The following is a 26,081-nucleotide window of genomic DNA, read 5'->3' as shown; positions in this document are numbered from 1 at the left end:
TATGAATATCAATAATATTACTACTAATAAGTAATATTAATAAAGATCTTTTCACGATATCTTTGTTTATATTGGAAACTTGCCTTCTCATAGCCTCGAGCTCGCCCAAGCGCTGTTGTTCTTTTTGCTCTGCTTCCCTTGACAATTTTTCTGCCAGTCTTTTTCTTTCGATTTGTCGAACTGTGCTTTGGAAAGTGAATTTTTTAGTTTTACCTTTTGGTTTTTCACTTTTTTGATTTTGTGATGGCGGATCTTGAAGGTCTTCCAAATCGTTTGTTAAATTACTACACGATTTTGAAAAATTCTGATTCAACTTTTGATGAGTATATGTTGGTTCTTCTCTTGATTTTGTTCTGTTAAAAATAATATAATTTTATAATATACTTACATTTATATTTATAATAATAATAATATTTTAGTAATCCAAAATATGAATAATATAAGCATATAATATAAGTTTGGTTGATTGTTGAGTTTATTTAGTATTAAATTATTTAATGAGTTTTGTTTCTTAGCATCTATAGTATAAACACAATTTTATATTTTTATAAGAAACCTGCTAAAATACAAAAACATACTAAACAGAATGAAACTATATTACCTTGTTTTCTTGGGCTCCACATTTGTGTAGTTTGTATTTCTAGTTCTTATTTCTTGTTCTATGAAATTTTTTCTCTCATTATATTTGGTCTCGATATTTTCGTTATTGTACTGGAATTTATTATATCCTAAAATATTCTCATTTTTATCCAAATTGTTGCTGTTCCAAATATCTACATCGGGCTCCAAAGATTTATAAGCTCGTAGTTTGCTTTTTTGCTCTTGAATATTTGATGCTTGTAGCATTGGCAGGTACATTACATGATTAGATAAGTAACTGAACGGCCTCTGAGGTAAAGGCTTATTGTCTTCATCCTAATAATTAGAAAGTGAAATATTATTTACTTGGATATAAAGTTAAAGGCTAGAGGATAACGATTACTTGTCCAGGAGTTCAAAGAGTAATAAAAAAAGTTTCATTTTTTTATTTGAATTTATACGTATAATCGACCTCATCTTCACTGAATGCTCTTTATTAATCATTTGTTATAAAAGTGTTATCTTAATTTGTTAAATTTAGAACATTTTTTGCAAGATTTTGTTGAGATCTAGAGATGTAGAAATTTAGCGAAATTTCCATTAATTTTACGATTTTAAAGCATTGAATAATCGCAAATAAGTAGTTTTTCCCTTGAAAGCTCATGTTTTGGTTCAAACACTATTGTAACAATTAACAAGTAAAGCATTAGGTAAAACCAATGATTAAACCTTACCTGATCGGATGGCGATTCACTAGATTTGTCCAAATGTGCCGGAGACATTTGACCGTTGTCCAGACTTGTAGGTGCCGATCGACTCAAGTACCAGTTAGCAGATCCGTTATTGCCAACTGACCCGCCGCTCGGATTGTCGCTGGCTGGTCTCTGAGCCGACAATACACCATTCAATGCTCCAGAAACGGAACGTTTAATTTTTTGCAAACTATTGTAGGGCTGTTTGTTCTGAAATCAAATATCAGTATTTAATTTCGGTTTCGGTATAGTATCATGATCGATTGAAGAAAACTAATGTCGAATGGCGTTATGAATAAGGCAAAACAACATTCTAGGTATTAGATAATTACCAATAACTTATCGCTAGACTAATATCTAATCTAAATATATTCGTTTTCGTACACATGTTAACAATCGCTATTCATTGTTTTGTATGAACAAATCGCAGAATAAAAACATTAAAAAAAAATATCACATCAATATCTAATACAAAAGATATTTCCAAGAACCGACCTTGTCAGTGTAAGCTGCTATGTGATTCTCCCTGGGCAAAGATAGGCTAAATACATGGGCCTTAGAAGAAACTCCAATTGGTGTTTTAGTCGGAGTAGATTGCTGGCTGTCTAATCCGCCGTCTGAACTGCTTTCTTCTCCTAAATCCTGCTGCGGGGTCCAGGCCGATAGCACAGGTCGAACTGTGCTCATCTGAAATATATATTATGCCACTCAATAATAATAAATATACTAATATCAGATGACTATAGTCTATTTTCTATAGAATAGTCCTACTAGTCTCAGAAGACACCCTTAAAAAATTATTTTATTTAAAAAAAGTTTAGAATTGGCATAATAATTTTTTTTTTATCAGCATAATAACATAAAAAAGCTAAAGCAATAAAGTTGTTTCACTTCAATAAACAAAAGTAATCATCACTACATATAGTAAAAATTCAAATTCGGTTCCCGAACATTTTGTTAAAAATCTAGTTTTTGAAGCAAAATACCAATTTATGGTCTTGGCAAACAGTACTATAATTGAAAGATTAGGAAAAAGAACAGTTATATCCGAGAAGCTCATTAAATAGGTCGTTATTTTCAGCTTCTCATGTGTGGCATTGTGTTTTAAAGCAAATTGCTGATATTTCCCAGATCATAATATTTATAAACACGTATCATTAAAACTGCGAGACTAGTAGTAAATACGAAAAGGTGAGATCAAGAAATTTCAAATTGTGCAAGTTAGGGTATACTAAAAATACCTTAAATTTTGCTTAAAATTGAAGTTTTGAGTTCCTTAATTTTTTTTTTATGGATTATGATTAGATAAGTAATTTCACTAATAATTTCACCAGCTAAAAAAAATGTGTACATTTTACGGAATCCCAGATTATATAAAAAAGAATAAGGATTTAAAATATCGCTTCCTAAAGATTAACTACCTAGTTGGATTTTCAAAATTGTTTTTATGACTATGATATCAATTTATCAAATTAGTTTTTTATCTAATGGATTTATCACTATTGTATTGCACTGTTTTATTATTTTCTCCTCAAAAGATCACTTATTAATTTTAAGATTCGTTAAACATGATTTTCCGGCCATGCTAGCTGCACAGGTTAATCTTGGTACAATTAATTTGTGCAACGATTATAGCCGCTACCGGTTTATTAACGAATAAATCATTATTGCTTCAACGATTATAAATCATTATTAACATGCTCCAATAATTGCATATTCTCTCAAACTATTGTATAACTTGCAATCGTGGAATTTATACGTAGATGATACTCTGCGAAAAGTGTAATAAAAAATAAATTATTATTGGAATCAATTGGATTGAGAAACCGACCGAACGGAGAAAGATCATCTCGAGATAAATAACACTTTATTAATTATAAGTATTAGATATTTGACATGATTCCTCAGTTTATTGATAAACGAACACGTAACACAAAGTTTGGCAAACGTGCAGTCAGTTCGAGAAGTGAATTATTTTGTTTGTAATGTAAACATATATTGCAAATGATTTGTTGTTGGTCAATGAGATTCGTAGTCATCTCTTATATCCCCAATACGTTTATTGGAAAACGTTTAATACAAATTATTTACGTAGGATAGCTGACGGCTAATTTCTACCAAAGAAAATAATATCAGATTCTTAGAATAGTACTAATTTCCCGTAGGGTAAGTTATAGTAATTCAAAAAAAAAAAATCGAAAATGAAAATTTTTAATGTCTTTACGTTCCAAAGGTTTCTGAACATTTTGGCATGCTTTAGAAAAAAAAAATGTATGTGTGTGTTGGGATAAATATTCGTCGACTATTTTGCGAACTGAATAATGCAAAAACAATAGATTCGTATTAATGGGGAGACGTGCTGATTACATTTTGGCAGAGGCAGGTCCAGCCGTTTCGAAGTTACGGGGCAAAAAGTATAAGACATGATAATTCAGTTTTTGAGATAACGACGCGTCCGATGTAATGATTTAAAAATCATTTTATTTATATGTAATGACAAAATTAAGAACTGATTAAATTTTTGGGAAGGCAAGCCTAGCGGTTTCGGAGATCTAATAAAAAAGTGAAAATCATGCCATTTTGGCGGTCAAAAATAATCATTAGACATATGCACATCTATAATTATCAGTTATTTTATAGAAATTTTAATAATAAGACAAATTTTGTTTAGATTTCTATGGGTATCAATGTTTATCCGTTAAACTGCAACGCGGCGCTTACGCGCTTTGATATTTTGTCATTAAAATAGCTACGTAACGCGAATGCTTTAAATTTTTTTTAAAAAATTTGAAAAAAAATCAAGATAAAAAAACAAATGTATCTAAAAGGTTAATTTTTTCAAAATTCTCAAAAATCTAATTTTATTAAGTTTAAAAAAAATCTTTATGCTTCTTTCTTTCTAGTACAGAAGGTTTTAACAATTTGTTTTAAGACACAATGCCATGATGCACTACTAGTTTAATTTCTCAATCTGAACATTTAGTGGATATGATGATGTCTATAACGATATAATTGTTCAAATCCTTATAGGATTTAATAAAGTTTATTAACTCAGCAGGTTTTTTAAAATTACTGCGGCAGTTAAAAGTAAAAGTGTATATTCATTTAACTTTAACTCACCATATTCTTTGATATGTGCTGCGATCTGGAACAATCCGTTATGTCGACTGGTCCCGCATCACCAGATATTCCGCTGTCACCACTTTTATTGTCGTGGGGCGGACCTGCTTGATTTATTCTAGGCAATCTTTCGATCCTGTCTTCCAATATCTAAAAAAATAATAAAAAAACATTTTTGTTATAATCTATCAATTAGTATCAATATAATCAACTCAATCACTTTAATGACAATGTATGTCCAATTTTTTATTTCCATAATTTTTCATAAAAAAAACTTTGCAGATCATCTAATTTTACTTGTATTTTAATTACAGATTATATATTTTATACCAATCTATCAAATTTTATTCATTAACCACATCCCATGTATACTTCAAGTAATAATGTTTACTGGTTGACACTAACTGACAAATTGATGTGTAATACCTATTGACAGCAAATTCTAAACATTTTTAAAATTACTTGCATAATGTTTGAATCAGACATAACAAAGAAATGAATCAACTTGAATATTTCTATTATCAGCTTACCGGGCCATCTTCAGTAGCTAAAGGTGATACGTCATGACCCTCAATGTTGGACAGCAACCTCCAAGCAGCCGCAGGACTAAACCGCGGTATCTCCAACTGCTTTTTGGGTAAAGTCGGTCGCAATTGCAAATCTAAACCGTGAGTATTTGCTTCCATTAGCTGCAAGTCATCTTCAGCCTCACTTGATAATGCCGATTCTGAAGATGCTAATTAGATAATATTGATAACCATATAACATTGAGATGTAATTATTAATTATAATATGCTATAAGTATACCATTGCTCTGATTTCGTCATGCAAAATTTATGATATCATATCAATATATATGAGAATTGAAATATATTATAAAATTTACCTGGAATTCTATGAATACGATTTTTCTGCATAAGACTAGCTGCAAATTGCTCTACGACATCGTCAGGTCTTAAATTATTATTGTCTTGTTCGTCCATACCAAAGTAAAATGTTTTGGGAGGGCGATCTTGTATCGCTTTTATTATGGGCGAACTGAAAACGATAATTTTATATTTCATATAATAATTTAAAAGAAATAACCATTAACAAAATGTTTAATCAAATACAACAATAGTATTATTACTTTACCTCTCCCAATTGTTTTGCTGTTCGATTCTACTTGGTGAGTTTCCTGGTGTTGATTCCTTACCCGAAGCCTGCCCCCTTATTTCAGCATTTTTAATATTTTTCTGTTCTTCTCTTGAGTATTCACTAGTCTTTTTATATTGGTCTTTAATGTTTTTTCTATTCGCTAAATCCATTGTCTTTAATTTACTTTTATTTTTTGCATCGGACGACTGTTTGGTTACTTTATCAGATTCTACTATGTGTTCGTCATTAGCTTTTGTACATCTCAATTTCGTTGCTAGTTTTAATTCTTTCTGAAATTCCGTGCTTGCTATATTATTCGGGATGAGATTAGAAATATTTTTTTTCGCTGTTATTCCTTCGATATGTTTTGTATTATTTTTTACAATGGCATTACTTTCTAGTGAGCTTCGGAATTTGCCATTAGAATCAAAGTTTAAATCATTTTTGGAATTGTATTTTTCTCCGTAAAGAGAATGATCAAATGACTTTTGACGTCTGAATTCAGGTCGAGCGATCTCAAATTCGGGCATTTTCCAAACTTTATCTTCTCTCTCACTTTTTATAAAGTCGTTCGTCAATCTATCTTGACTGCGCGATTCTCTTTCTCGCCTTTTATGATCATCACGAGGTATCCTCCTAAGATCCATTCTAGAAGTTCGTTTACGTTCATCTGGAACGATTCTTTTAACGTCATCTTTGGGTAAAATTCGTAATTCCTCAAACTGTTTTCTTTCTTCTACTATAGCTCTTCTAAAATCTTCTTGCGAAGATCGTCTTCTATTTTCTGGAATAGATTTTTTACTATCTTCTTGTGATATCCTCATTCGCTCTTCTTGTGAAGATCTTCTACGTTCATTTAATTCTTTACGTCGTTCTTCATTTGAGATTTTTCTTCGTAAATCATTCCGGGAAAACGCGTCTTGATCATAATTATCATATTCTTCAGCTGGAATAAAGTCTTCCCTGTCCAACTCTCGTTTTCCAATATCGTATTGCAAATAATCTTTTTTAATATTTGTCTTTGACTCGGCACGCGTCTTGAATAATCGTAGTTTTCTTGGAGCATCTGAGACCGGTTCGATTTGGCCCTTCCGTCCAAACCTATCTGAATCCGGAGATGACTCTTGAGTTGGAGGCGGCGGCGCTTTGCCTTTCTTTTTCTTTTCTCGGGATATTCGATGCCTGGCCCCGGCATTGTATTCTTCTACAATATTACTCATGCGCAAATCGGGCTCTGAACCGAATCGCTTGGCCTGAGCCGCAAAGCTACCAGATCCATGCAGGTTGAGATGATTCTGAGAACGGTGCAGAGGATCACGATATGACGGCACATGAGGGTGGTGCTGTGATGATACGCTGCGTGATCTGTGCACACTCGTCTGCAGATTTGTAAAAAAGTTTTATAAAATAGATAAATTCATCTATTGAATATATGAAATATTGCTCAATACTTACGCCTCCTTCTCTCCTGCCACTGATTGTGCCACCAGAATGTAATATATTTCCATTGTTAGTTACCCTGAGTCTAGCGCCACCGTCTAAATCAGGAAGCACCTTAAATTTATGAAATATATTTAAAGATAATGAATACATAATTACAACAAGTAGTTGAATTAAAGAAAATCACACATGATCATATGATCTCCATGCAGGTAGGGTAGGGCCGGGCTAGTTGAGCAAATTTTTACTTAAACAGATGTAGCTCCTCAATGAAAAGTCTCCTATACGGCTTAATGGATTTGTTGTTTATCGCTTAACAAAAGTGTTAATACTATTTTTTGGTAATAAGTAAAATTTAAATGCTACAGCAGTTTAAATGCAAAAAGTCAAGTATGCTCAATGTACCCCATAGGTGGGGCAAGTTAAGCACCAAGAAAGTATAATGAAATCATAGGTTTAATGTCAATTAGTGATAAAATAAAATAAGTTTTTAATAACCAGTTCTATATTTATAGTCTTTATTGACAGAGAAAACAAAACTTATAGTAATTTGCTTTGAATAACTAACGAAAAGTAGAATCAACAAAACAATATCGTATCTTAAGAATTATTTTACCATTATATTCAGTATTTCTGTTTAAAATCATTATTTCTTTATAATATTACTCATAGAGTTAGCTTAAATCTTAAAAATAATACTTAATATCAGGAAGTTAATGGTAATTGTCTTAGTGACAAAACAAGTTTAGCCACTATGCTCAACTAACCCCAACTCGGAATTTCAAAATGAAAGTGAGTTTATAAAAAAAACCGTGAGAATTATACCCAGGATCTCTGTGCATATTAAATGTACTATAATTATATGGAAAAATAACATTTACCTGATTAAAAATAAATAACATTTGACTAAACCAGATGAAAACTCCTGATGAATTACTTTTTTTTACTTTTTGGTCTCAAATAAACAAAACGCCCGTGAGCCTCACTCATTTGTCCAGCGGCCACTAGCGATCGCGGGATGTTTATTTCTCCCAAACCTCTATCTTTCCGCCATATAATGCCTAAATGGACGGTGAATAGTTTTCGAGATATTTCGATTGCTCAACTTGCCCCGCCCTACCCTATATATGATAATATAATCTCCATGTACTAATTGTAATCTTTACCTTTAATTGCGAAGTTCGTTGCAAATCTCTCGGAAATGAATGCGCCCATGACTGATGTAGTTGTTGCTCTGCTAAAGTTGAATTGTGGCTTCCGCTATTACCCATGTTCGCGTTTTACCATATCTGCAAAACAAATAAAAATATTTAATTATACAGTAATAAAATTAATGTCTTCGTTAATTCTCATTATGAATACGTGTTAATTTGTAACACATACCGATAACTAGCGCCATTTAAGTTCATGGTGCACAGAAAATGAAAATGACTTTGTAGCTGACTTTAAAAGTGAAGCCTTAGCATAAAATTTCGTACAGGTTTTCCATATCGCGCCTTCGAGCTTTTAAGTTTTAAAGTCGGAACGAATTGAATCTGTTTATTTCGTGATACAACAACGATAATAGATTATATAGCGGCTTGAATAATACGAGCACACCTATCGGGCCAACGAGAGCCGCTAAGAAGCAAATCAGGAAATATTGTGCTTTGTAATATCCAGTAGTTAAGGTTACAGCTATACGTAACATCGATCAGTAAAAAGTGAGGGATGGGAACAGGTAATAATGGTTTTTGCGATGGTGAGGAAAACAAGGCGCAACTTAGTATTAGTACTACATTATAAAATTTATAACACGAATGACGCGTGAAATTTTAAATAAGATAGTCATAGGTACAGCGATAAAATGTGATTACGATGGCAGTGGCTAATTTTTTTAATTCTATATATAACATATATTTCATATTTAGAGTGCGATAATTTATATTTGATGATTTTTATATATGATCTTGAATACTTGGAATCAGAAGATTATAGTGTACATTTATTTACTAATTTCTTGGAGTGATATATAGATATAGAGTTTATTCCTCTTTTAGTTGCACATCGCTTGCTCATGCTGTTTTTGCAATTTTACAATTAACATATAGATTATGTAAGCCATGTAATGAATGTAAAGGTATATAGTAAGTATAGTAATACATATCACAACGTGGTCGTAATATACTATATATTTGCTGATTATTTAAAAAAATACGTATAAAATATTATAGAAACTAATAAGGAACAGACCTAGACAACTCTAATATTTAATGAAGAAATACTATGGCAAATACTTTTAGTGTGTTCTATGGTGAAACGGTTAAGCTCACGGACCCATATGGACTATACTAACTAGCTGATATAGTACCATGCACCTATTATTATTTATAGTTAAATATTTTATATCAGAATCGTTTCATAAATTACGAGTTTCGTTTGATATTATTTAATTGCCTGTTTCTCTATCTCACTGTATTTGTAGTTAAACAGCGGGTGTAGGAGTTTTATTAAATTTTATATATCTTATTTGGTTTGATCAAATTTCATCTTCGTGGAGAACGAAGTGAATTGAATTTTTTGTATACAATTTGACTATGTATGTAAAGTATGAGCAAGCTAGAGCTTTTTCGCGAAGTGGATATAAAAAATGCATACGCATTATAGAGAAATTAAGCTATAAAACGAAGTAGATTACGGATTTCAATTATGCAATGACTAATAATCAAATAGAAGAACTTTCACACAACAAAAGTTTAAAACTCTGATTTTTACAGCTGTGCAAGTGTTATTTGGTAAAGGGTCAAATAGATGGCTTTCCTAAAATTTCCATTTTATGGTGCGGGTCAATCTAACAGCATAAGGACGCGTATCCAACAAGCCTATTATAAATTACAAACCACCCACAGAAAGCAAAACTGAGTATTGCTTAAACGCACGTTATCAATATCAGTAGGTGGTACGGGCCGATCTCTCACAAACCGGCGCTCATGGCCGGAGTTTCGATAGCGGAATAATGAAGAGCATTTACGAAAGGTTGGGCTCCTTTTTGCAGAGATTCTCAACTATTTCAATAAAAATTATCAGGAATTACATCTTTCTTTAAAAAAATCGATTTTATTTTGCAAAAATGTCTTCCAAAACTAGCCAAGAGTATATCCCTAAAATTTCAGAATTAATCAGATTATTTCGGAGTTACAGAAGAAATAGTGAGCGAGCGTCGAGCATATGAACGAGCGAAACGAAAAGTCAGCCCAATTGCCCAAAAGGAAAAAAAATACTGTATTTTTCCCCCGTCATTTAGAAAAAAAACTCAGAATCACCACGACGACTGTTTCTTCTGTGTGGTAAATATCAATAGAATAAATTCGGGCAATAAAAGAAAATGGCCATACATCATGACCAGCTAGTTTTGGGATTTACTTATGATCAGCTACACGGCCCATAAACATGCTAATAATGATCAACCTAGAACAGCAAAACATTCCATCTACCATTTGATGGATTAAGAGACCAACGTTAAAAGAGAAGACAGTAAGAGTTAAAAACTGATATATTCGTATAGTTCAAAATTATGTAACACATAAAAAAATCACGGTTCGAAAACTCTACGAATAAAATCGGGAAGAAAACCAGGACTTGGGAGGAGCAATATCAAGGGAGGCGGGACATCCATCTGATGGCTCAAAAATTATAAAAACAGACTTTTGAAGGCATAAAATAAATTATGTGTTGTATTCTGATTTTGGTAATACTAGCACATTTGTATATTTCAAAAACTACAGCTGTTAGCAAAGTTCTATTACTTTCTTGGAATCAGCGTCTCTGAATTACTTAAAAACCAACATAACAGCTCAGGGGAAACATTTAGTGTCATGTTGCGTTATCAATTAATTTTTATGAACAAGTCAGTTTTTAAAGGAGTCTAAATAAATATTAAAAAGAATTAAGCGAGAAATCTCTTACTCGAAGATTGATAAAAAAATGGCCATACGATCTTAAGTAAAATGTCAAAAAATAAAAAAAAAAGAGATCTTGTAATCTTGGAAATGTATTTACACCCAGCATATTGTCTTGAAAAATGTATATTATTTTGATCGGCAATAAATCTATGCAAATAGAAAAAGTCAGTTTCTAGTTTGCTTTCGTTATTTTACGATTCCAAAGTCAAGAAATTAAGTATATCTTTTCTGAAACTATAACACACACCTCTAAATTTAATATTAAATAAATGAGTTAGGGTTCTTTCACTACGGCTGTCAAAAATATTTTTTATTAATTATGTACTAAAATTAAATCAAACAGAAGCGACAATAAACTATTCCACTCTTTGATTAATCCATATTCTATAAATCTTAACTCATTATTTCTATAAATCTTGAAATTTTTATTAAAGTGGTATGTACGATATGAAAATCCAAGTACGATATGGAACTCCAAGAAATAATTTTATTATGACGATGGTTAGGTGGCAGATTTAGAGTTAGGTTTTTTGGTTATATCATATAGATAATTCTTTCTCTTTTAGTTTCGCGCAGTTAATGAATGTTTTCCGAGAATCAACAAACATAACTTTTGATTTAATTTATTTAATTAATTATTCAATCAAAAATGAGTAGAAATGTTGAATTTCTGCGTATTCGAATTAATCACCGCATAACAATTGCAGGTGATGATTTTATTCTATTCGCCGGAGTTAGTTTCGCCGCCGACGTTTGAGAGCGCCTTGCAGTCTGCTCGTCTCGAGGTATTATTACAAGAGTAGAGGTCCGTCCGATACAATAAATACGATGATTAGCAATAGAGTACGTGTGCCCACTGAGCAAACGCCGTGATAGATCTTAACTCTTGTATAAAACACCAATATCGTTATGAATACACTCCAGTAACGGTATCGCGTTCGAAGCCGACTCGAAGATTTATTGTCTTAAAGCTATTTGCGAAAGATGCCGTAGAATGTGAATTACTCCTACAAAGATAATCGAAATGCGAAGATGTAGAACAAAGAACGAGTTTTTTTTTATATTTTGTTCTCGTAGTTCAACATCGATAAGCTCTTCTTTGTTGACGATTTAATTCTCTAAACGAAAGTGAAATTTTTTATGGCTTCTAAAAATCATTTATCTTTTGATTTAGTAATAGCTTGTCGACTGGTTACACGTATATTCTTATGCGTATTTATAGCTAGAAGCTATAAATTTCTAGCAATCACCGTTGATTATGCAGATGCTTTATTTCTTTACGTCACTTTGATTTCATTATGTTTACATTCATACATAGAATATAAAATGCTACCACAATAGCATTTAATCACTAATTAATGACAAAGAGAAAATAATTATGTGGTTTTCTCAGATATCTCATTTTAACATTTTAATATGCGTACTACTAATAATTTGCTCAATTTCTGTTATTACTTAAAATTTGGAAATAAAATAAAAATATTTCTGTCAATTCTAAATAACCCCTTAAAGCTTTTAATTCTCCAAATAATATAAATTCTGAACAGATTTAGCAAATAGAGTAGAGCGGGGCTTAAAAAACCGCGATAAAAAGGTCCACCACCGGTATCTCAAAAACAAGTAAAGTTAAGATTTTTTTAACAACAATATTTGAAAGTAGAGTGCAAAAGATGTATAATCACCTACCACATTGATTCGTACGAAGTCGTTTTCAGGAGATAAGCGGCAAAGATTGAAAATCCATACCAAAAGTATTTTCTTTCGTTGTTAGTTTTTTTTTATTGTTAGCACTGTTGTTTAGTTTACGAGATCTTAATATAATTTTTAAATATAATTTATAAGAGGTATTGCTAATTTTATGTTAGAATTTACAGTTTTTCTTATGAGTAAAAAGACCAACTGAAAAGGTGCCTTACCCTGGCAAAGATGTAAACAATAACAAAATAGTAAATTAAGTAATAATTAATTAAGTTAAAAAAAAGCAATTTTATGAGAGATAAATTAAATAGTTATTACAACTCTGCTGGTGAATATTTCTGACGTAATACCAGATCAAGGTTATATACACTAAAGTGTTATCTCTGTAAAAAATGTAGCCATAAAATTTAAATTTTGCAATGGTTGAATAATGTTGCTATCATTTCGTAAAATCCCTTTAAAATTAAAATTAGGACATTAGACCTGTTTGCCTCCTATCTGTCACATTTTAACCCGTCTATGAAGTAAAAAGAACCAGGTGACATATTTAAAAAAAAAACAGCAAAGACACATTTCTATAATAATAGGAGTTTTGTTCATACATACTTCTTGTTTATACTTTTTGAGATCTATTTCACGCTGATCAATTTCATATAAAATGCTTAATAATAACTCAAAATTGTGTGTATCGTATGTAAACAAAATTCGACTATTTCACTATGTAACTCAAAATCAATAAAAGACATTAAAGGCATGTCGATTTAAAGTTATTAACTTCCCGTAGGGCAAGTTATAGTAATCGCAAAAAATCGAAAATGAAAATTTTTATATATCTTTACATTTCAAAGGTTTCTGAATATTTTGGCATACCTTAGAAAACATGGATGTATGTGTGTGTGTGCGTCGACGATTTCGGGAACACCGATCAACTGATTTGAATAATTCAGAAAACATTCGATTCGTATTGAAAAGGAGACGTGCTGGAGTTATATACATCTTTTTTAATTATGAATTAATGAGACTATTGTTTTTATGATATTATATAAGTAATTATAATATTATGTAGTTTACATTTCATGAACAATTTCCAAGATTATAAGCCGTCAGAGTTAAAGTTAAATAAATCCTGTAATTGTTTTCACCGCATTTCCGCAAATTCGTCTCAAAATGTATGATATTTTAGTAATTAATAGATTTTATCACTTTCATCTGTACTGAATGAACTTATCTACAATTATTATTTAAAACGAGTGCAGTCTGCAATAATAATGACGAAGTCTGTGTAAAAAGGACGTGTGAAGAAACTAAATGTATCTATAAGAGTAAAAAGTGATTGGAATAATTTGATCGAAGTAGACAATGGCAGGAAGCGCGCGCGTTATGTCAGCGCCAATAGAGAAACTAGACCGATTGTGAGACACTGTACATCGGCATCGGCTACTGCGTATTGTGACTGAACTATGTCGCCGGGTCCTACAACGCGCCAACAACACGTGTCTATACAACACTTGTTTCACCAGACTGGTTCTAAACATTTTAAACGACAATAAATTTATACACATAAGAATAAACTAGTGGGGCGCATGACATCTAGGAATTTGACAAAAAATTACTTTTTTTGAAAAAAAAATTTTTTTGAAAAAAAATGTTTTCTTTATTTTGACATATTTTGGAAATTCTGAACTTTTTTTCAAGGCAATCGTACTGCTTTAACTGCATAGAGACAAAATGTCAAAGCGCCCCGTCGCCGTATAACGAATAAACATTGGTATGGAACCCATAGGAATGCAAACAAAATTTATATTTATTGCTAAAATCTCTATAAAATATCTGATAATTTGATGTGCATATGTCTAATGATCATTTTTGACCGCCAAATGGCATTTTTTTTTTTACTTTTTTTATTAGATCTTCGAAACCGTTAGACTCCGAATTCTTCATCTTGTCAATACAAGTAAAATGTTTTTTGAATTATTACAATCGGATGCTCCGTTCTCTTAAAAATTGAGTTACCATTTTTGGCACTTTTTGCCCCGTATCTTCGGAACGACTAGACGTGCCTTCGCCAAAAACTAATCAGCACGTCTCCATATCAATACGAATCGAATTATTCGAATAGGTTGATCGGTGTTCCCAAAATCGTCGACGAAAATTTGTATCCGCACACATACACACACACACAAATACAAACACACATACATCCATTTTTTCTAAGGTATGCCAAAATGTTCGGAAGGTTTTGAAACGTAAAGAAATATAAAAATTTTCATTTCCATTTTCGATTTTTTTGCGATTACTATAACTTGCCCTACGGGAAGTTAATAAGAGATGCTGATAAATAATTCTAGAATATTGGTAATATTTTATTTCTAAAGTCAATATGATCAATTTAATCCAATTCCAATTCCAATTTATTGGAATTATTTTTATTTCTTTTCCTAAAATTCTGATAATCAATATCTTCAAATTGCAACCTTTAGTCACTTGCAATTAGTATCACAAGAATACTGGCGTTAGGATCAACGTGATTAACAATGTTTATATTAACCTTTATTGCACTAGATTTTTGCAATATTTTTATTAACTTCCCACAAGTGGTTAAATAAAAGTCGTGAAAGTTTTGAATAATAGGGCGCGCTTTTAGAACACACAAGTAATTGTGCATACAATTACATGTAAAAAGGTCCACCACCAATATCTCAAAAAAAAGGTAAGCAGTCCCATTTTATCTCTTCTATAGAGTAAAAAGGACCAGATGACAAATTTTTGAAAAACAGGAAAATTTGAATTAGCTGGGAGTTTTACTGAACATAGGCAGATAGTTGTCTGTATGACATGCGTTATTTGTTGTGATGTAATTGGTTTGGTTTTCACAATATAATTGCTCTAGGTCAAATTAAACCTTTGTGCTCTGCTTTATTGAAAGTTAAATAGTTGAGAATTTTATCTCAATAGCTAAATCTTAATTCTCATTAATTATGTTGATTACTTACACGTATCAGGGAGTTTATGCAACTTACATTGAGTCAAAACGTCACTGGCATTTAGTTTTTTATTGTTTAAATTAAGAAAGTGATATTTTTATCAATACAAAGCGGAAATTATTTATTTCTTTAATTGTATTGTTAAAGATCATGATTTTGCTAAAATGACAAGACCAAAATTAATACATAGATGTCAGTTGTGATGGTATTGCTTGAACAGATCTATTTTGATAGAGTGGATCTTGTAAATTTAAAATAGTGTGAGTAGCACCAAGGATGCTGATTATAATTATCTAGAAATATTTTTGTTTTAATTATAGATGTATTGTATATTTGAGTAAACAGTTGCAAAATAGTTATAAATTTAGAAACTCATTTTTACCAAGTAATTAGAAGGTGATTTCGATCTTTTGCAACGCTAAATTTTACATATAATTTAGTCAAGCTAATATTTTTTCCAGTTAAACATTACAGTTATTCAAGTGTTATTTATCACTATATATAAAGCTAAATTTATTTTAATGATCATATCAATTCAATATGACTAATTAGTAGAAAATAATAAGTTATATGTAGATTTTTTTTATCTTAATTCTTACAATGTCTGTTCACATATGAATTCTAATTATGATAAAACATAAGAGATGTATTATTTACAATAATAGTCCAATGATGTAGAAGACGTAAATAATTATGGTCAACTTACAAATAATTTTCAATTATTCACTTAGAATATATGTTGAGTGCCATAGATATTAATTTCATAGAAGAAGCTATTGCCCCGCGCTAATTACCAGCTGTGAAGGTGATGTTTTTTAGTTAACTCTGATTCGAACCGATGTTTTTAAGAGAGAGGATATGATCTATTTTAACAACTCAGATAAATATGCAATTACTTAAGAAATATGTTTAATTTGAATGTAAGTAGTATAAATCATTTTTAGATAAGCAGTGAAAAATGAATGATTTTTCCGATGGATTTTTAATAAAATTTTTAATAAAATGAACATTACAACAAAGACTCCCGAAAATTAAAAAAAATGTATAAAACTTGACGAATAATTTGATATAGCTGTAGCAATTACTGTTGCTACATTATCTGTTTAACAATCATTATATATAATCTTAAGTTACAAATTTAATAATCATTTAATAATAAATCAAATGTAAAAGCAGAGAGAGGTCTAGCTGGTTATAAGAATTGAGATCTTCATATTTTTTAAAATGGTGAATGGTGAATTTCTAGAATTGGTTCAGGACAATATTTTGTAACAAGTATGAGACTAAGGACAAGCATTGAATGGAAAATTCATTATTTTATCAGTGGATTTTAGGGAAAAATAAGTTCCGCAAAATTCAGCATACTGTATTATATATATATAATAAATTTATCAACTAATATGTATAGAGCCCTCCATTACCAAAAATGAACAAATATTATTACTATAAATTTTCATCATTAAATTATAAACCATATTCAATTATATCTCTGGAATTTTCGATCCAATCGTTAACACTAGCCATGAAAATAATTATGTTCCAAAAAGTATGGGCAATTACATGAGAAAAAACTGTAATCATTTTAATGCTTTACAATCAAACATAGCTTTCTAAAATAAAATTAATTAACTTACTATTTTGTCTTCTCATACTAAATTTCCAGAAATATTCCATTACTCTGAATGAGCAGTATCGATATTATTATTAGACCATGATCAGACAAACTGGATCCACACTTGTACAAAGTTATTACTAACACATCACGCGCTATAAAAAATAATGTGAATGAATGCGCTATTTTTAGCTTTCATGTCGGCATTATTATCAATTTCATTAATACGATTCCTAAGATGATGACCGTTAACTTAAAAAGACTCAACTTGGATAATAGATGTGTATAAATATATATTGCACTCTAGATATTTAAAGGGCAACCAAATTTACAAAATATATATGGACAATTTGCTTGAGTTGGATAAAATAGATCTATCTCTAAAGAAAAAATATAAGAATTCAAATCTTACAAATTAAAAATTATTTGAACATATTTTTTATCCATTTCTGCTGTTTTGTACAATGTTTAAAATACATAAAAAACGGTATAAAATCGCAACCTTCACAACAAGTACCGATAATTATTTGAAGTCGACATTTGCATAGTGAGCAGTTTTTTTTATAATGACTTTGATATTGAGATAAGGTAGGGCGAGGTTTAAAGGTCCGCGGGTAAAAAGTTACACCACTGATATCTCAGAAACTAGTAAAGTTATAAATTTTTTAACAATATTTTAAAGTAGAGGGAAAAGGATGTATAACCATCCATCACCTTGTTTCTTACGACGTTGCCATCGGGAGAATCACAATTTTTTTTTTCTTTCTTTGTTATTTATTTTGGTTGTGAACATTATTGCTTAGTTTACGATCCTTAATATGTTTTTGTAAGGATACGTTAATTAGTTTTATGAAATGTATTGTTAATTTTGAGTTAGATTTAACAGTTTTTATATGATATATTATATATTTATATCTATTAAAGCCTGGGTAGGGTAAACAGAACCATCTGAAACTTTACCCTGGCAAAGATGTAAAAATAAGAAGCAAAATAAAAAATTAAATTAAGTTTAAAAAAGCTATTTTACACGAGATGAATAAAATAAATAGTTCCAACATAAATTACAACTGTGCTGAGGAATATTTCTGACAAAAAGCTAGATCAAGCTTATTTACAGTGTTATCTCTGTAAAAATGTACGCATGAAATTTATATTTGATTTGATTTGATTAAATAATGTAGCTATTGATTTGTGAAATCCCTTTGAAATTAAAGTAAGTTTTAGACCTGTTTGCTCATTGCCCATTGTCCGTCACAAATGTTTGAAAAACAGCAAAAAAAAAACACATTTTTACAATGATTTTACTAGCTGGGAGTTTTACTGAACATAGTCAGATAGTTGACAGATTGTTTGTAATGTGTTATTTGTTGTAACATAATTGGTTAGATTTTCACAATACAACTGCTCAAAGTGGAATTGGACCTTTGTGCCCCGTCCTACCCTATGCGAGGCAAAATCTTCACAATCTTCACAATCTTCAGGCAATGATGAACGAGCTTGAGTTTTACTGAACATAGTCAGATCGTTGACTGATTGTTTGATATGTGTTATTTGTTGTAACATAATTGGTTAGGTTTTCAAAATATAACTGCTCAAAGCCGAATTGGACCTCTGTGCCCTGCCCTACCCTATCTGAGGAAAAATTTTCAGTGTTGATTACATACATTAACAAGTAGAAGTTTACACAATCTTATATTGTCCAAGAGTTTTGCCATATTAATTTATGTTATTTCTACAGGCGACCAAAAAATCGATCTCTCATAATTAATAATTGAGTTCAATTTGAAAAACTACATCCTATTATAGTCTTTTTACTATTGGTTTTACTAAAAGTTATTTTCAAACGACAATGGCGTGCCACAAATGAAGTTAGTTTTAATCCCTGTCGCCTGTTTTATCTTTAAGATTTAATGATTTATCTAGCAATTACGTCTGCTTTATATGCGAAGCCTTCTAATGTAATACGACTCTTCACGTACCGAATGACTATGTAATTATGTATAGATATTACATATTCGCGACCGCATGCTAATAACATGCTCTTAGATATAGAAGCATTAATATCAGAATTTTTCATAAATATATAAGACATGTGTGTATCGGCTGATCACGATTCCTCGCGTTTACCATAGAGTATGTTTCTAATTAAAATTGCTTGTATATATAGCACCGACGACAGAGGCTCACTGAGCACCGTCCTTGAACACAATTCCATTATCTTATGATTTAAGATCATATTTTACAAAACTTGTTCTCTCGTAGATTTTTTCTGCCGGCGCTCTTACAAGTAGTATAACAGGTACCTACGCTATGGAATGCTGTACAAAAACTCAAATCAAACAACAAAAGCACAGACTTATTATTGGTGTCGTTTTAATTACGTTCTTATCTAGAAATATCATCTCACAAATATGTTTTGTTGGTTGGCAAAATGTATCAGAAATCGCTTCATGCGTCGGCTAAGAGATAAATAGAAGTAATGAAAGGCATGCTCGGATCAGCAACCGATATATGGAATCATATATTTACATACAAAACAAACCAACATTTGGGTTTTTAATAAAGTCAACGAGAGCCAAAACTAGTAATGCATCTAGTATAGAAATGTTATTTCTATTTCTATCCTAGACTGAGATCAGTCAATACATAGTTTCTAAAACGATATTCATGTTTATTTATGTGATTTGCCATTTGTGATGTTAAAAAATATATATTGTACCACTGTGCACACTTATAACATGTAGCAATAGTATTTTCATCTTTCATAGAAGTATATCAATTTTTATATTGAATGCCACAGCATGAAGGCTAAGATGTTAGCCAAAACGTTTAGATTTTAAAAAACTTTCATACTTTTATTGATGTAACGCATGATCTGTAAAATCAAATAAAATTGTATATTATATAAACATCAAATTCAAGATTATTCATATATATATATATATATATATATATATACTAGATGACCCGACAGACGTTGTCCTGTACCAACGTCTACAATTCAAACGTTCCAAATTTTTTATTAGCCTATCCGATACTTTTAATATCCTATTGGATGTCCTGCGTTTGTGATTTATTTATGGTCTTAACATAAGCAGTATAAGAAATTCAGAAAAATATAATTTAGTATCTGCAGCAAAAGAACAATATCACACTTGATTTTACCACACAACATAATTGCTTCAATAACTTAGTCTATAATTCTCATAATCTCGTACGATATATTAGTTGCTTCTTGGCAATTATAATTTCTAAAGTATATTTTTCTTGCTAATAATTTAATAAATATTATAATTGTTTATGGTCAAATCTTATGTGAATTAATTAGTAAAATCCAGTTCATATAAGCACTCTTCAATCTAAGATCAACTTGCTAAGCATTCCATGTCCAATGCCAAACAAATGAATTTTTGACACACAAAACAAAATTCTAAATCATTTTTTTAATAAGTAGAAATATTGTTAAATAATTAATTAAAGTAAACCAAAATGCGACATTCATAAGATTATGAAAATAATGTATATGCAATTTTGATCTATTGCGTTATTTATTAAACTGAATTATATAATCTCATCTGCCAATCTTATATTATTTTAATTTCTGGCATATCTCAGCTGCTTTTCAGTAATGATAATGTAGACATTACATTTTTCTTGTATATTATATTCTAATCTTATCCAGGCTCAAAATTTCAGCTAAATTCAAATTTCAAATGAAGTGACATTTCTAGCACATGACAGTTCAAATGTTTTCAATATCAAACAATGGTAAGTGTTTTTTTGTAATTTTCTCCATTTATTTCTACAACATTACTATAGTTTTATCGTTCATCAAATCTTAAAAATTTTCCTTGACAAACTCTGAAAAGAATTATCAAAATCCGAATAACCGTTTAGGAGAAGTATCAAATGATACCCGTACAGAAGAATTTTATATATAAGATTATATTATATTCGAGGAATTTGATTTAAGTTGAAAACCCTACGAACAAAGTCATATCAATATGTTAATTCTAGGTGAATAATATTCTTTATATTAAAAATTGATTATTATTCAAAATGTGTTCTAAAATTCTAAAATTAACCTCATATACTCTGCATGGTCCGCACATACGTGAAAATTAAACAAATATTTTGTGTAAATTATTATATATATACAGTTAGCTAATGTTTGACAATTGTCAACTTGGTTTAATTTTGGTGAACGGTTATTTTGGAATTATTCACATATTATAATTCATATGAGGAATATGAAAATATTAGTAAATATTCTACTTAAATAAAAGCACGTGTTTATAAAAATTTTTCAAAAATTTTAAAAATGTTTTTTAAATGTAATTTAGCAAACAAATGAATGAATAAAACTCATTCATTTGTCGCTAAGTTATACCTAAAACATTTTTTTTTAATTTTCAAAAATTTTTCCATGCTCTTTCCATACAAACTTTGATTAAATTGCGCTCTATCTAAACGTTAATATTAAGAGCTAAAACTTTCAGAGAATTGTTTTTTATCAATTTGGAACCATTTGAGCCCCTGGGAGCAAGGAAATTCGAAAATGACCATTTTAAGGACCACCCTAATATATATATATATATATATATATATATATATATATATATAATATATATACCTGTGCTCAATATTGTATCAAAAGATCTTGATGGCTTTTGACCTTCGGCAAATCAGATATCAAATTTCTTTGTTCATCGGTATGCAACAATCTATATTTACATGTTTCTTTTCATAAATATTTTCTTAATCATATTAAATATTTGATTGCATTAATGCTTAATATTACTATAAAAATTCACTTAAAAGCGAATCGCTTGTTTGCTTAGAGTTCCGTACATACATATTAAATATAATTACGATTATAAGATATAATTTAATGCACTTTGTCGACCTCGTGATCATAAATGCCAGTAAGGTACAAATAATTTTGATTTACTTCTCTCATGTAAATGGTTGCACCTCTCAAATTTTATAGACGAAAAATGATATGAGAAAATATTTTAAATCAAATGTTATTCGAACAGTGCAGTCTCACAAATCCCAGATATTTTACTGCAAATTTTCAAACATATATAACGAATGATAATATTAACTAATTAACAGTAATAGTAATTACAGTAACTAATTAAATATGATAGTTGCCTACTTTACTAACCGAATTCTTTTGCAATTATTTAGAACCATTACCATTTTTTACCACTCATTTATATGAGCACGTATATATTTAGCAATATAAGTTTTCTTACAATTAGTAATAACGAGACGGCTGCAAATGCTTGAGAAGTCGAACAAAAACTGTTCATTTGCCAATGATAATGCAGCCACAGCCCATTTTACTATAGGTATTCACATCTGCAAATGATCATATATGATATAGTATCACACATGCATTAATAGTTAGAGTTATTAACAAGACTTATTTAGATGCAAAGGCACATGCAAAATCGCAAAAAATTAACGATGAATTGCAAATTAGGCGTCTGGAGAAAGAAAACATTAATTACTCTTTCAGTAGAAAAGGTGATGACAATAACTACTCAAGTATTATTTATGTAATTATTTGTGGAAAAGTTGAAATTGGTTTTTATAAACAATGTAATTAAAATTAAATTTATTTTTTAGCTTATACTTGTTATGGATTTATATTGTATTATATAATACGTTATTTTTTATTAAAATACAATTGGGAGTCGAACACATGGATCGTTTTAAAAATATAGAAAATGATTCCAATGTTATTGAAATGTTCAAAGATGAACAAAGTTTTTTTAAATTTAAAAAAAAATGGGAGGTCACTTATACTTGAGGTAAAAAATTTAAGTTAGCAAATAAGTTTTGAAATGTTTATATTGTTATATACGTTATTTTATATAATTCTTAAAAAATTAAACAAGGACCTCTAATCCCTTCATTAAAACTCGTCTCGATTAGATTTTGTTTATTTCTTGCAAGCACACATAAGTTTTTTGTGCAATAAAATCGTCGCAATATAAAATATGAATGATAAAGTTTATAGTATTGATAATAATCTTGAAAATATTTAAAACAATTGTTATTAGGCCATGCACAAGTTGTTATGTTATTATATAATAAAAAGTAAACTTTTTTCAAAAATTTCTTAATTCCCAAAAATCTTTTTTTTTCAAAGTTTTCAAAAAATGTTATTGCCAACAATTGTGTAAGTTCCAACAATTTACTCTAAAGCACGATGCCATGCACTACTAGTTTTCTTCCATAATTAAAGTTCTGGCAATAATTTTACACTGTATGGAAATACTACTGCAAAGTATATTTTTCCATTGAGATTGTGATTGCGCTAACTATAAAAGCATGTATGTATATTAGGGTGGTCCTTAATATTGACATTTTCGAATTTCCTTGCTCCCAAGGGCTCAAATGGTTCCAAATTGATAAAAAACAATTCTCTGAGAGTTTTAGCTCTTAAAATTAACTTTTAGATAGTGCGCAATTCAATCAAACTTCGTATGGAAATAGCATGGAAAAAAATTTGAAATTTAAAAAAAAAAATTTAGGTATAACTTAGCGACAAATGAATTAAAAGTAAAAACTCGTGTCATTTTTTAATGAAAAATCGACGCTTTGCAAAATTTTTGAAAATTTTTTCATGCTGTTTTTCTATTAATTTAATATTTTAGTCTGCCAGTAGGTCTATAAATTACAGACCTACTGGCATCCTAAATTATTAAATTATTATAGAGTCTATAATATAAATCTTCTATATAATAAAATAATATTAGCGGGCATTCGTATCTAGTGAATACGGGTACATGATGTCATCCAGTATTGACTTTCTTAAAAATATAGATCGTATTTCCTATATAGTCACAACCACTTGAAATGACGACGAAAAATCTCGTGAATCAAACTTGACTGTCCTGAGCTTATACGATGTAACAAGGTAAGCAAGCAATCCTGTTTCCATATTTTTGCGATTATAAATGATTTAAATTAACATCGTTATCGAATCTATATGTCTATTCCACACGATTAAAGTACTATCCTTAACAAGTTACATTAAAATACATGGTACTGGCCAAAAGTAATCAAATAAATAAATAGAATGGAATATATTCTCATTTCGTTGTATGTGACACAGAAATCATTAGCCTTTGATCTTATTCTATGCTTTTTACTGCCTGGACCTGAGAATATGAGTGAAAACATGGAGTGTTTACAGTGATATGTATGATATAATTCGAAGATATGTCAAGCCTAATAACTTAGAAGAAGAACACATAGAATTGTTTTAGTTGCATACATAAACCTTTACCGCCAATTCTCATAGCGCTACGAATAAGGAAATGGATCCCGTGTAGACTAGATATTATCACTTATCATGTGTGTATGTTATCACGACCGCATGCGCATTACAGTAGGAGAGCTACTAGAAAATCTATTGCTATGAGACCAATTAAAAATTACAATATTTTAGAACGAGTTACTTTTTTATTATTTTTACCAGCAATCAGGAGTGAGAGTTCTATCAGTGATCAATTGTGATAATACTTTTCCTTAACTACAGTAGAACCTCGATTAATCGGACTAATTGTTGTCGATAGGCATCCAAATAATCGAAAATCCGGATAATCCAATGTATGAAGAATAATGATGATGTATTTATCAAAAATAACAATATATATATCAACAAAAATCAATGTTAAATAAGAAATTAACATTTTCTTACATATGCACATATATATTTTCTTAGATTATATTACATACTTTAACTAAACTGCAGCATAAATCGTGCAAAAATTCGAAATGTAGGTATGCATATAGATATAAATGGGTCGCGGTTGGTAGTCCGGATAATTGCGAATCCGTATAACTGAGGTCCGGATAATCGAGGTTCTACTGTACTTGACTCTTAGTAGAAACCCAATGATTGTCCCTTTTCTTATTTATAAGGGTGATGCTATGCCGCAAAGGGCAATTTTTACTTGAAAACATATTTTGATATATATTGCATAGCTCTTTGCGGATCAGAGAAATGGACTCTAAGAAAGGTCGACAAAAACTATCTGGAGAGTTTTGAAATGTGATGCTGAAGACCAATGGAGAAGATAATGTGTGCAGATAGGGTAACGAATAAAGAAGTGCTGAGAAGAGTGGGCACAAAAATAACTCTACTGATCCTGAAAAGAAAAAGAAACTGGATCGGACCCATTCTGCAAAAAGAGTGCTTCCTACACGAAGCACTTTCGAAGGTAAAATAGAAGGAGATGAAAAATTGTGGATAAAAAAATGCAGATGGTTGAGAAATGGAAAAGATAAAGTGGACAAATAAGGTAACAAATGAAGAAGTGCTGAGAATATTAGGCAAGAAATTAACTCTACTGAGCACGATAATAAAAAGGAAAGGAAACTGGATCGGATCCATTCTGCAAAAAGAATGCTTCTTACACGACGTCTTCGAATGTAAAATAGAAGGACTTAAAGGATTGTGAAGAATAAAATGCAGATGATTCATGACTTTAGTGAGAAGAGAAAACACAGAAACTGAAAGTCAAAGCTCAGGACCAGGAAGATATAAAAGCAAAAGTATGACAAGGGAAGTGAATAAGAAAGTGTATATCGGTAAAAAACGGTAATGAGAATAATAAACAAGGGAGTAAAAGGGAAACTTTGATTTGTGGTGCTCTCATACTATGGACCTGCCTTCGGGCAGACTACTATTTACTGTTTAGAATTAGTGAAAATTGATATCACTGCTGCTTGATAACAGGTTGTGATGCTTACCGTTGCGCAGCACATACATCTCAAATTACGTTATCCTAGAATA

At 30.3% G+C, this 26,081-nt stretch overlaps 1 protein-coding gene across 1 annotated transcript in view; it reads right to left on the bottom strand.

Moving 5' to 3' along the window:
- Positions 1-26,081, bottom strand: part of LOC113375012 — a 245,346-nt gene that overhangs the window by 3,801 nt on the left and 215,464 nt on the right. Inside the window, exons 4-13 of the mRNA XM_026614966.1 lie at positions 8,195-8,317; positions 7,044-7,142; positions 5,586-6,967; positions 5,338-5,489; positions 4,982-5,187; positions 4,452-4,601; positions 1,827-2,018; positions 1,314-1,541; positions 602-915; positions 84-353 (exon numbers count right to left, since the gene is read on the bottom strand). Coding sequence (XP_026470751.1) covers positions 84-353; positions 602-915; positions 1,314-1,541; positions 1,827-2,018; positions 4,452-4,601; positions 4,982-5,187; positions 5,338-5,489; positions 5,586-6,967; positions 7,044-7,142; positions 8,195-8,299 — 3,098 coding nt within the window. The 5' untranslated portion in view covers positions 8,300-8,317. The remainder of the gene's footprint in view (positions 1-83; positions 354-601; positions 916-1,313; positions 1,542-1,826; positions 2,019-4,451; positions 4,602-4,981; positions 5,188-5,337; positions 5,490-5,585; positions 6,968-7,043; positions 7,143-8,194; positions 8,318-26,081) is intronic.

Source organism: Ctenocephalides felis, unplaced genomic scaffold, assembly GCF_003426905.1.
Source record: "Ctenocephalides felis isolate EL2017-DRISC unplaced genomic scaffold, ASM342690v1 CF-g0.4_SCAFFOLD_01886, whole genome shotgun sequence".
NCBI classification, from domain to species: domain Eukaryota; kingdom Metazoa; phylum Arthropoda; class Insecta; order Siphonaptera; family Pulicidae; genus Ctenocephalides; species Ctenocephalides felis.
This window is presented reverse-complemented; position numbering and strand designations above follow the sequence as displayed.